The sequence below is a fragment of the Lethenteron reissneri genome, chromosome 66 (genome assembly GCF_015708825.2).
Source record: "Lethenteron reissneri isolate LAM-NWPU_2019-01 chromosome 66, ASM1570882v1, whole genome shotgun sequence".
Lineage (NCBI taxonomy): Eukaryota > Metazoa > Chordata > Hyperoartia > Petromyzontiformes > Petromyzontidae > Lethenteron > Lethenteron reissneri.
In genome coordinates, this window is record NC_083844.1 from 1,863,474 (window position 1) to 1,876,648 (window position 13,175).

Consider the following 13,175-nt stretch of genomic DNA (forward strand, 5'->3'; position numbering starts at 1 on the left):
ATATATCTGGATGGCTTAATGAACAAATCTTTGATGGTAGCCCAAAGGTTTGCAGAGTACTTTGGTCTCGGAAAAAAACAATGTCATGTGAGCCCACTGCGTTCAAGTGGGGGTGCCTCACATCATCCGCTCATGATTATTAATGAAGAGCATGCTCCATGTGGAGTGACGTCAACCGCTCATCATTATTAATGACAGGGGGGGGGAGCCTCATTTGGAGTGACGTGACGCACGGGACACGACCTTTTTTGGCTCGTTTTATTAGTTGCTGCGTTGACTTCTTTATCAGCGCCGAGGGGTCTTGGGGGCAGTAGTGGTTAGTTCACGCTATAAGCACCCAGGGGCCTAGCGATCATCTTGCTGTGCGCATTGAGGGTCCCGGCATTCAACTTCCTTCAGAAGTCTTGGGCCACACACCGTGCACGCCCTGAGGCTTGGAGGCCCCCTGGCAGTCCGAGGCTCCGGGGCACTAGCCCCACTGTCCCGGTCCATAATCCAGCCTTGTCACTAACACCACTTGCCCCAACAGTTTGTTAAGGCTATAGGGAAGGTCTTTGTCTTTGTCGTTTTGATCTGGTTGAACGCTGTGTGCATATGGGTGGAGTAATCAATGAGTGAAGTTCACAGTAACAATGACCACTCACCGATTCGTACAGCACACACATACTTAGTTTCCAAGCATTTGATTTCATGAATTGGAGGAGGGTGTAACGACAAACATTTTACTCGCAGCCATCTAACCAAAAAACTATTTTGAATCGCATCAGGTCGTGAAAGCCTGCACACGTTAAATCTGCACATGCGGTCACTTCGGTCCACCTTTACATTTGTTAGGCTGCAGTGGACAATTCACACACGGTTCCCTGCTGACCTCACCTGAAACCCACAGACCACCACAACTTCTACAAAAGCTTCGTCTTGTTTTTTTTAATCCAATTATATGACATGAAGGGCCCCGTGAAACAATGAATTGATGTGAAGTGGAGTGACGGGCCACGTAAAAACGAAGCATGGCCCGCATTTTGCCCACATGCCACAGGGTCCCTGCTGTAACGGGGGTGACCTGGCGTTCACCTTTGGGTTTATCAGAGTGTGGTGAGCACAAGGAGCGATGTGAATGCAGGGAGCAAGGTGATTGTGGCGAGCGAGGTGAGCGTGGTGAGTGCGGGGAGCAAGGTGAGTGAGGAGAGTGCAATAAGCATGGTGAGCGCGGTGAGTGTGGTGAGCGCAGGTGACCGAGTTCAGTGCGGTGAGCGAGGTAAGATTGGCGAATGAGGTGAGCGTGGTGAGCATCGCAAGCCTGGTGGGCGTGGTAAGTGCGCTGAGCGTGGCGAGCGAGGTGAGCTATCCGGTCTGGCAAGCGCCGTGGCTGAGCTCGTGCAAGGGGTCCGCGCCATGGCGGTGGGGCCCCGAACGCGACAGGGCGTCACAGCGCAGCATCAGGTCATAGTTGACGCGCTCCGAGATGACGCTGTCGTGTGCGTAGTCAGGGTGGCCGCTCACGAAGGCGCGAAGCCGCTGGGCCGTCGTTCCTAGCTCCCCTGGGGGAAACCAACGAGAACCGCACGCGGTCACCGCAGCGTCGTCAGCGGCAGTGGAGGAGGAGACGACGACGACCACCGCTCCCATGCACGTAGCGGTGTGCGAAGTCTCTCGCGCACGTTAGGCGCCCGAGCTCGTCGCACCACGCAACCCGATCAGGATTCCTGAGCCCGGAGAGCGCTTGGATGGGCGACCACCGTGCACGTCAAGGCGTTACACGCTGCTGCTGTGCTACGTCGTCGGCAGCGGAGGGCAATGTCCCCAAAATCAATTGTACAGTACAACGCTCCCGCTTCTATGCTCCTGGCCATCAACAATCTGCGGTCATCACCTCCTCGGTTGCTTCCCCTCTTATGGCTGCCATTCCAACACCGGTCTCGTCTGTCGGCCATCATCCCCTGCACAACGACGATGAGGCTTGCACGAGGTCAGGACTCATCATCACTCGCACTTGGAGAAGGGGTGATGATCCCCTGGAGTGCACTCACCAGACGCACGCTTGCTGATGAGCTCCATGTAGTGGGAGATCGTGCACCAAGTCTCCACGTCCACCTCCATGTCTTCCAGGAAGCTGTTGACTATGGGGATGAGGCCCTGGAACACCCCCACCTGTTCTTGCACGGCACACCACAGCACACCGCACACACCACAGCACACCGTAAACACCACAGCACACCACACACATCACAGCACACCGCTCACACCATAACACACATCGAACACATCACAGCACACCGCACACATCACAACACACCGTAAACACCACAGCACACACTGCACACATCACAGCACACCACAGCACACACAACACATCAGAGCACAGCCCACACATCACACATACCGCACACACCATAGTACACCGTACACACCACACTCCACAGCACAGCACACCACGCCATGGCAGGCAGTGTCAGCTGCAGCCTTCAGTTTATCAGTGTTACTCTCACCAGGATTGTCGCGTCGATTTGTTGCATCACAGGATGGCGACAGATAGCAATGCCTTGGGGGAGGCCTGAATCCAGCACTGTATTGATCATGGCTGATGATATGTGGGATGGATCCATGACTGGAAAGTGGTGAGCCAGTCTGCAGCACGGGAAGTGCAAGTAACTGCTTTGAGTAGAGCTGCTCGCTTGAAGGCAGCTCACGTGATAACTGGGAGACGAGCTCTAATCATAAGTTACCACTGTCAATCCACCGCTTGGATGATGGCCTCCCCACACAGTCATGGGGTTTTTACCATTCATCACATGCGTTAGCATGGGTTTTATTTACGGGCACGGGGGGGGGGGGGCGGAGTTTCCAGAACTGTTTCCGATTTCGCTCGCCAACTGACGTTAGCCACAGCACGCCGACCACTCCGCCACCGCACAAAATGGCGGCAGCGAGACGTACAGCAAGCGATTGTTGCGGTGCTCTGGACAGCCATGGCGGTGGATGGCAAAGGGTGAGCGTGACGCTGCAAGAGCCCGCAGGGCCTGACACTGCGAGGATGGCCGCGAGCCCTGCCCCGCCGGGTTGCCCACCTTGCCATTGATGATGGTGTCAATGCTCATGAGGATCCCCACTTCGTCCTCGGACTCGGTGTCATCTGCTGGGGGAGCGTCCACCTCTGGTCGCAAAGAAAATAAACTGCATGGCGAGCGACCGTGAGCGAGGTTAAGCGCTCGTGTGATGCACACACACATGCACGGCAGGCTGGGGTGAAGGCTTGGGTTGCGAGGAGGTCCGGATCGTTGGCTTGGAGGTCAGCGTGGCTGAGCCCGCACCGCTGAGACCCTGGGATCCAATTTGGAGTTCAGTAACCGCCTGCGATGAAACCGGGTTCTCAAGTGTGGTGAGTAGATGGTATCAGCCCGGTCAACAATGATTGCTCAAAAATTACAAAATCCATGACATAAAATTTGGTTCTGCACTTAACTTCGCCAAATTCCAGATGTGAGACTTCAAATATCGCTTTGACTGCCATGCAACAAACATTGCTGTTGGCACCGGGGCAAGTTGGAGAGTGCTGCCCACTACCATGTGACACGGAGGTCATTTGCAGAAGGGATCTCAAAAATAGTTCCGGGATATTCACTTCTGTGTGCTATTGTCTAACACGGGGATGGGAGTGGGTCACTGCCATGTGAGATTTCTGAATGGATTCTTCATCTCGTGACTCGACACCAAGAGCACACTCAGAGTAAAGTTGTGGAAAAAGACAACGTATGATTTGTAATGGCTCGACTTGCCTGCCTGAATGTCCTTCCTGAAATAAAACATCTCCTCCAGCACAGCGTTCCTCTTCTGCGCCTTCCTGATGTTCTGATCTACCTGTGGCAGAAGATAATTGACGGTCAGGGATGTGCCAAACATTTAGGCGGCAACCTTTTGCACCAAAGGTGCCTGAGAGAAGCAATAAAAAAGTAGCAAAGTAAAAAAATCACATTTGTTACGCGCTGCACAGTTTTCGTAAGATTCAGGGGCACCGGAACCAGTGCCTGTTGCTAAAAATCGCCCAAGCTCTGAGGCCCACTACAGGGACTCCTCTACGTATAAACGGATTTTTGAAGATACGAACAGACCGAACAGTCGTAAATTCAACTGCCGTGCAATTGATGTCAGTGGTGGCATCAACATCTGAGCCTTATGGTGAGACCCCGGGGTCCCGAATAAACGGATTTCAAACGTAATTAATAAAAAAAAATTGGCGACTCTGTCCCACCGCACACATAAACGCCGCGAACCACCTGGCACGGATTATTCTGTTTTCATGTCGTCCAAGCGCAGCGAGGACGAATGCGCAGAAGAAACAAAACTTTTAAACTGTGATTACCGCATCGTGTGGAGCTCGTCGAGAGTAATAGATTGCCATATCATTCACCTTCAACAGACATAACATTATCTCGCAACTTAGTTTATGCGAGAGCCGGGGGCTAATGGGATCCCGGGGGTCGTGCCATAAGGTTCATCTGCAGAACCAGTGGCATCTACATCTGCAGAACCAGTGGCATCTACATCTGCAGAACATGAAGAAAACAGTGGCATCTACAGCTGCATGAGATTATTAAACTCCCTGTGTTTAGCGTACATGCCATACAACGGGTTTGGAATCGACGGGAGTAAAGTTGGACTTATGAACAAATCGATTTACGAAGAGACCTATGGAACCTAACTCGTTCGTAAGAGGAGTCACTGTATTTGGACGCTTAGGCCAACTCTATGAACGTGTGTTTGTACACGTGGGAGGAAAGCAGAGCACTCGAAGAAAGCCCACTGTGTGTGAACGGGAGGGGGGGTTGCAGATTGAATACAGATGGCAATGAATCCACTTGCTGCACTGCCATACCCTAGCCAGAGCCAGGAGATGGCAACTTTGCAGCGCGAGCGGCACTGGTAATTTCACGAAGGTGCACGTGTGTGTATGTGTGTGGGAAGCGGTGGGCGTAACGAAAACGTACCGTTAGTCACAATGTTAACATGGGTCGAAACTATGGGGTCATTATAGAAGGTCAAACGTTAACTGCAAAAAGCAGAGAACTTGGAGGAAACGCATGCAGAACAAAATCCACTCATAAAGATACTAGCGTCGGGAAGACACAAGCTCTACCATTATCATAGGCTATCCGTCGCAATCGAGGATAATTGTCTTTCATAGAAAAGTTGGATTATCTGTGGGTCCGAAGATGGCTGAAAACATGGATCTGGGATTGTCAGATTTTCGTGCAGCGCAGGCACTTGTCCAGAAAGAGTGGGTGGAACTGGGTTAGGAAGTCGGGCTGCAGCATCGGGCTGTTTCCACCATTCCCACTTTTCCTCTTTTTGTTTTCACAGAGTTGCAATACGACCAGGTCGAGCCTCGCGGCAGTGCTCACACGTGCCCGAGTTGGAAATCGAACCCGAGGCACAAGAGCTACCACTTGCGCCAGCCTATATACAAGCGGCCGGGTTGCAATGTGACCAGGATGGGCTTCCCGGCAGCGCTCGCACGGTCAGTGGGGAGGGACGCGGCTCCTTACCTTGGAGAGCGGCACGAGGAAGTTGAGGCCATAGGAGAGGATGGCGCGCGTGAGCAGCACCACGAACACCACGTACGCCGCATTCTCGAAGTCCGTGAGCTGCACCTGCACCACACATTGGGGACTCGGTCTGGCTGCTTTATCTGACCCGCACTGTGCTCAACCACAACGATTGCATGTCACAGCACACGCACTCAATCGCCAACTCACTCACCCACTCACTTATTCACCAACTTACTCACCACACTGCGTGGTCAGAACGCTTCTCTTTCTGCTTCTACCCACGCACTGCTCGACTTTGAAATTCCCTCCTCCCATCATCACCCCTTTTCCAAGCCTCAAATGCATCTCGGTATGACTCCACCTCAACGTATAATCCGCGTCGCCCTCTCGGAGAGGCTTACGTCCATCGGCCGGAACTCGACGCGCCACCCGATGTTGGTGTTCGGCGGCGGAGGCTTGAAGCGCAACGTCTGCCAGTTTGTGGACTGGATGCACTGCAACGCACACGGACGCACGCACGCATGCACACGGGGCATGCACTCCGGTCAGTGCCCACGATCATGGAAGACACACGCCGATCCCTCGTGGGTGTACTCCAGTCAGGCTTTCACTTCTCACGGAATATTTTATTGGGTCACCGGTTAGGCAGGCACACGACTGGTAGCCACAGACACCACCAGTGAGGAATTCGGGGGTCGGCAGGGCGGATCGGTAGTAACACACTTGTATCTCACAGCAGGAAGAGACCTGGGTTAGATTCCCAACTCGGGGACCTTTCAGCGAGGAAAGCTTTGTGTGTGTTTTTCCCCCTGTTCTCTACGGGTCTCCTACGGATTCCCCGATTTCATCCTACAGGCAAAAAAAAAATACACCACACGATGCAACCGGCATTGGCCAAACAACATTCCAATGCTGAAAATTTACCTACAAATTTCTCAAATAAGCAGCACACAGAAGCAGCTGCAGCAATATCGCAACCCCCCCCCCCCTCTTCCACAAAAATTGGCGGCACTCTCCTGCAAAATATTTTTGGGACCTGGCGAGGCCGTTATGGGTAAACAAGCGAATGTAATAATATTCATAAAGTGCACTGGCGGATGTCTCACTTCAAAGTGGTAGGCCTCGTTCTCATCGTCGTCGGCGTGGATCTTCTCGCAGAACAGCACGAGGGGGTCGCGGATGAAGAGGTGAGCAAAGTGCTGAGCGAGCAGCGGATCGATGCCTGGTGGCCAGAGGCACGGCTCATGCAAAAAGACAAAGATCCCTGCCGTGTGGCCCTGAACAGAGGCTGCTGGGAGCAAGCACTGTTAGAGAGCACCGATGACGGCTAGAACGGTACACAAGGGGAGTGCGTGGCCAGCACCACGTCCGACCCTCTTTGTTTACCCAGGAGCGATGCTTAAACACTGCACCGGGTACTTATTTGAGGCTGAGTCGACCTAGGGGAGGCTCACGACCAGTTCAGATAATCATCACTGGTCGCCAGCTTCGTAGAGCAGCACACTAACTGCTACACTACTGCTTCTCCACATGCACACACAGTTCACACACACAAACGTTGCATGTCACTCGAATAAGAAGAAAAAAACTTTGCAGTGACAAATTTAAAAATCAATTAGTTTCAATAGGCGATAGCCAGAAATGTGGAGAATTCCTCCTCTTTCGGCCTTAATTCCTCCTGGAATTACCAGCGAAATGTCACAGTACTCGAATTGTAGATGTTGTGGGGTTTACTCTCCAACACACAGCCTGTGTGCTGAACGAGTAACTAATTGGTACTTTTGTTTAAGTGACAAACCTTACAAATTGGTTGTATCTCCGCGATTTCACCCAGAAAACCCCCCTCTATTATGGCCTGAACCAGTTTAAAAAGCGAAGAGTAGAGAGCTGGAGGGGATGGGTTGTAGGGGTGGGGAAGTGGGGGCCTGCAAGGGACACCAGCCAGTTAGTCGCACTCAGCCCCATCACAATCGACATGACGTATCATGGTCCCCTCGCCGGCATGCCTGTGGTCACGCAGCACCGAGTCACGTTCCCGCGACCAGTGAGGAGCAGCTGATAGCTGAACCGGCACGGCAAGTCAAAAAATCTTCGGTGTTTCACAGCATGCGCGATTAATCCATAACCCCAATAAACGGTTGGTGAGAGTGAAGAAGGGGAGAGGTAAGCATGGCGGGGGAAGTGAGCGCATTGGGGGAGGTGAGCGTAGAGGAGGAGGAGAAAATGGCGGAGGAGGTGAGCGTGGCGGGGGATGTGAGTGCGGCGTGGGAGGTGAGTGCAGCGTGGGAGGTGAGCGCGACGGGGGAGTTGACCATGGCAGAGGAGGTGAGCAGCGAGTATGGCAGGGGAGGTGCGTAAAGCAGGGGAGGTGAGAATGTTGGGGGAGGTGAGCATAGTGGTGGAGGTGAGCCTGGTAGGGTAGGTGATCGTGGCAGGGAGAAATTCCGTGCCTGCATCCAGGAGCTGCAGGTGGACGTCCTCGTCCTTGGGCAGTTCCAGGTCATTGAACTGCGCTCCGCCGGGCGACAGGAAGCTATCGATGGAGTCAAACCGCGACTTGGGGATTCGCCACTTGGACGTTGTCAGGGGCTGCAAAAGGGAGATGAACGGATTGACATTTTGATTGTAAAGATTCTCAGCGGTGCCAAGCTCAATGCTGTCGCCTCATGGCCACGACAACCAAAGGCTGTAAAAAATGGCAATAAACCCGGTGCCGAGGGAACAACGCGTTATTATATTTATTATTATTTCAAATCTTCAGAGGAAAATGTTCTCAAACTGTAGTCACATATTTTCGCGAGCACGTACACACTCCCCCTGCAGAGTTAATTGTGACGCGGTGTTTAGCAGCGACACCCCCGATCGCAGGTCGCCGACTCGAATGACAGACGAGCACCGTTTGTCCGCATAATGTTCGGTCACGACATCTCAAGCGCTGTCCAGTGATCAGTTAACAGGAGCGAAACAGGGAGCACAGCCAAATTAGGGCTTGAATTCAGCTGGGGGCCTCTCTGGGTTGGCAATCCAGAATATGTTTCTGCTCCCGGAATGCCCTTGCCTCCCGCAGGTTCCCAGAACATTGCTCCCTGGACAGAAGCTCTGCTTCACTCTGCTGTCCGGATATATAACTACCTATCTGAAAACATTAAATCATTGATTCTGGTCTTCTCGGCCTCCAAATGCCGAGCACATTTGGTACATCTCCTAACTTAACCACAGCCTTGTAGGACTAAGTGTTTTAGCTGCAGTGAACCAATGATTATGCCGATTATATATAATAATCTTACCTATATAAGTAATTTTGTCTGTCTGTCTGTGGGTCTGTCTGTTTGTGTGTGTACACAACTTGTGACGGATTTAACTCGCAAACTGTGGGGTATATGTTTCATAAAAGTACCCAGATACCACACAATAAGCCCCGTGGTGAGCCAGTGCTCTTCGTATTTCACATATGTCAAGTTTAAAGTAGTGCAATTAACAATGTATTGATTTTATAAGCACAGGGCAACGCCAGAGCATGCATCTGCGCATGAGCGAAACGCTGAGCCGTGGTTCCCATAGCAACTCACACACGTGATCGGTGGGGGGAATTATTACTCCCGTAAAAAATGCTAAAAAAATACACACAACGCTGAGTTTAATTATTCAAAGTGTAATGTCGTCTTCTCCCCCCCCCCCCCCAATATGTGCTCTTAATACTATAGGGTCGGTAGATGCTACGATTATAGCCCTTAGATACTCTTACTGTAAAGCGGGCGGGGGGATGGTGGTGGGGGGGGTAGCAGCCCAGCCCCAGCCTGCAAAAGTGCGACCTCGGCCGGCTGGACAATCTAGGCGAGGCCGGGGGGCTCTGCACGGGACTATGCCTCACCACTACACTCTATGAAATTAGTACTATTGTAGGGGTGTCAGGGGAAGGATTCCCACCAATAGGAAGGTTAGTGGGAGGGGTGATCGAGTAGATATAAGGGGAGAACGCGTGGGAAGAGGGGGCCTTTGGCGGGAACGAGATTGGGACGGCTGGGGACAGGTGTGGATGGGAGAAAAGGATTAAAAGACGAAACCCCTGCAATCTTGTGTCGGCTCTCCTTTACACTATTGTCGTGACATTGCGGATGTCACTGTGTAATGCCTGCCCTATAGAGGCACGGCGTGCGATGTATTAACATCGCTGGCACCACGTGTATGTGGATGCAGTACCGGCCCTAAAGGGGCTCGGTGAGCACAGACTGGGAGTGCTGGATGGCACCATGCTCTGCGTGCAGTGCCGACCCCTACAGGATAGGGTGTGAGAGTGCCGGTCATGGGAATGGGGTTACTCAGAGCCATGGCACTCTGGTTGACCCCAAAAGACACGTAACCGGTAAAGTCTACAAAGGGCCCCCAAGTGGAGGCTAGGGGTGGTCACGTCTCAGGGCCGAGATCCTGCTCGAGGGTTTTCTAAGGTGGTTGTAGCTGAGGGCGGAGCCAGCCACACCACAGAGGATACAAGCCGGGTTCCCTAGATGGACCGGCTGCTGTGGTTATCCTAAAGAATCCACGTTCTACATTCTACGCCCAAGAAGAGTCACCAACACGTGGACCTGAACCCAAGCTAGGGTCCTGTACATTGGAGCTACTCCCAGTGTAATTAGTGTAGTTTGCCTGGTGGTCCACCACCATAGGTTGTTACCTGGTAAAGGGGCAGTTACCCCTTTGTGTTGGTATAAATAAATGTGTTGCCTCCAAAGAGTATGTCTGCGACTCAGTTTAACTCCCTACAGCTGGTGTCGGAAGTGGCCAAACATTCTGGAGTAAAGCTAGACGTTTTAGGTCATGACTACGCGATGCAGAATGTCAGTACCTAGTCAGGGGCCCTTACCAGGTACTGACAGCTGGGCCAGCTGTGCCTGGGACTCGCGTAAGGCAGGGTCGTTACGTCCTGAGGTAGTTTATCACAAACTACCCACTACCTCAGAAGATGGTAGATTTCAAACAACGCTCAGACCTGGTACTAACTATGAAATGAAGGTTGACAACCAGTAAGTCGTTCCCGACTGCCCTCTTCAGTGCAATACATTTGAGGCCCACATTAATGTGGAATTCTGCAATTCTGTGAAAGCTATCAAATATGTTTGCAAATGCATCAACAAAGGGTCTGCTATGGCTGTGTTTGCTTTACAAAAAGAGGGGAAAAAGTGTGGATGAAGTTCACCTTTTTGTCAAAGGAAGATACATCAGCAGAAATGAGGCCGTTTGGAGAATTCTTGGCTTCATACTGTTAGGTTTTTTCCGGTAAAGTCACGTAGGTAAAAAATAAAAATAAAAGTTAATAAAAGTAATAAATTAAATAAAATAATAAATCACGACGTTTCGGAGGCAACACAAGTCTCCGTCATCAGGTGGGACCGTCACAGCTAAAATTACTGTATCACTTACCTTTAGTTCCCTCCTACTATACATGGAAGTGACGTGCTGGTGATGGTTAATCTGATTTCTTAGGAAGAGTCTACACAGTTCATCCCAATAATCAGGAGTGCTAATTTTTGCGAATGCTTCTCCATGTTGTCAAAGGGCCAAAAAATTTCCAAGACCTAAACACAGTGGAAGGAGTTGTCTGTCAAACATACATGGAAGCTTGCAATCTTCGTGGAATTCTCGAGGATGATCAGCATCTTGATGAAGCTATGACAGAAGCTTCTCAACTGAGATTGCTGTTATGCATAATTCTTCAAGTTTGCAGCCTATCTAACCCCATGGGACTCTGTGAAAAATACGAAGAAGGCATGAGTGAGGACATCCTCCACAAAGATCAACGAGAAAATCCCAACCTCGAGATTCCTACTTGAAACCTGATTCCCACCACCACCCATCTCAAAATAATTCTCTCATCAAAACGCTATACCACAGAGCTCATGGCATTTCTGACCAACACCACCTGGCCAGTGAATTAAGACATGTACATCGGGCCCTCAGGATGAACGGATACTCTGACTGCACCATCCGCCAAGCTGTTTCTCCCACCATACAGAAACAGCCACATGTGTGGGGGTCGCTAGCCCCCGAGATCCCTCCCTCAATAATGCTAACGGCCGGGCTAACATCATCCCTCGCTCCCCCGCTGCTGTGCGAACCGCTGCTGAGTTCCTCACCCATGGTGTGGGAGCCGTCGCTCGAGGATTCCCCTCCACCGCGGGTCCGCGTAATGGGCATGGTTAATTACCGAGTAGTATTCTGCCCCTCTCTACTACGATACTTCCCTTTCCTAATCGCGAGCCTGCAACCCACACGGACCGAACGCACGCACGCCCACACACACGCCGCTCCGCGCACTCCAACTCAACTCACGTTATACTCGCGCACCTGTATCACACACGGAGTGAACACACGCGACACCCACTCTCGCACCGCTCTGCGCAGCGCTGGCCGCTCACGTTACGATCGCGCACCTGGGGTACGCCGATTTCGCACGACGAGAGCTTACGCATACACCGTACCACACGCGTTCACACTTCTAACACGGGATCACACGAGCACACGCAAGCGGGGCACACGCCGACACAACGACTCAAGTTGCCGCCGCCGTGCGCGCGAGATAAACCGTACAACAATGCGCAGCCGATTACGCGCTCGAGCACACGCAAGCTCGCACAAAGCTAACAGCTTCACTGCGCACCGCGGTTTCGCACACGCGAGCGGGGTGCACGCCGACACGACGACTCGTCCCCTCCCGCACTCGCGCGTGCACGTCAACACAAGTATCGTGCAAGGACGATTCTCCTCTCACACGGCTGCGTAGGCACGCCAACACACAAAAGTGCTCTCCCCGGGCGTTAACACACACACCTCCGTACCCGCACCATCGTACAGAGACCACGGCCTTTACGCATACAACGACCACACACCCGCGAATGCAGTGCACGCTAATACCACGTTCAAAAACACCCAACAACACGGTTTTGTTACTACGCTCGAGATTTTATTAACCCTTGTTAACCCACCGAGCCACCCGTGTGTGTGTACGAGCCAGCAAGGCGCTTCCAACCCACTCTCTAGTGGCGTGCAGCCCTATTCTATGCTGCGCTCTCTGTTACACCGCTTTCCTACTCGTCCTTACCCCGAACTAACCTTCTCCTACGGATCCTACTCTCCGCTCTGAGGTGTTGTAAGGCGCGTAATACGATACCGTCTGTAGTCCTAGGTGACCTTGCAGCGCTCAGGTCGTCCTGCAGACGATCCTGCGGCTCGCCCGATGACTCCCTCGTCGTTGACCCCGTGTCACTACTCCAGAAGAAGAGAGCTCCCTACTGCCCCTGCGTTTTCTTTTAAACTATCCACATCAAAGGCTAGGCGCCCCCGTCCCGACCGCCTTGGTCTCTCGACCAATCCTGAGCCTAGGATTTCCCGTCCTTTTGCGATCCCGCCGGCCTTTGACCTTTTGGCTAATCAGCAGCCCCGGGTCCTGATCCTAGTTATCTGCCTTGCTGACCCGTGTTTGTGTTTGTATGCGTTTCTAACTGCGGGGCTCTCTGAGCTCGCCGTGGTCGTGCGATCTCAAATCCGCCCACGGCGCCGCAGTGTTACTTAGCCTGGGAAGGGTCCTGTCCAATTCCCTGGCCCTGAGAAACCGTGGGGTAACCCCCCGAGGGG

At 52.4% G+C, this 13,175-nt stretch overlaps 1 protein-coding gene across 2 annotated transcripts in view; it reads right to left on the reverse strand.

The window, feature by feature from the left end:
* Positions 1-6: 6 nt before the first annotated feature.
* LOC133360009 (glutamate--cysteine ligase catalytic subunit-like) overlaps positions 7-13,175 on the reverse strand; it is a 43,051-nt gene continuing 29,882 nt past the window's right edge. For both annotated transcript variants that reach the window (XM_061578576.1, XM_061578575.1), the window contains 8 exons: positions 7,997-8,135; positions 6,653-6,768; positions 5,948-6,040; positions 5,544-5,648; positions 3,777-3,858; positions 3,069-3,154; positions 2,031-2,151; positions 7-1,541 (listed from right to left, as the gene is read on the reverse strand). In XM_061578576.1, the coding sequence (XP_061434560.1) occupies positions 1,345-1,541; positions 2,031-2,151; positions 3,069-3,154; positions 3,777-3,858; positions 5,544-5,648; positions 5,948-6,040; positions 6,653-6,768; positions 7,997-8,135 (939 nt within the window). In that variant the 3' untranslated portion in view covers positions 7-1,344. The remainder of the gene's footprint in view (positions 1,542-2,030; positions 2,152-3,068; positions 3,155-3,776; positions 3,859-5,543; positions 5,649-5,947; positions 6,041-6,652; positions 6,769-7,996; positions 8,136-13,175) is intronic.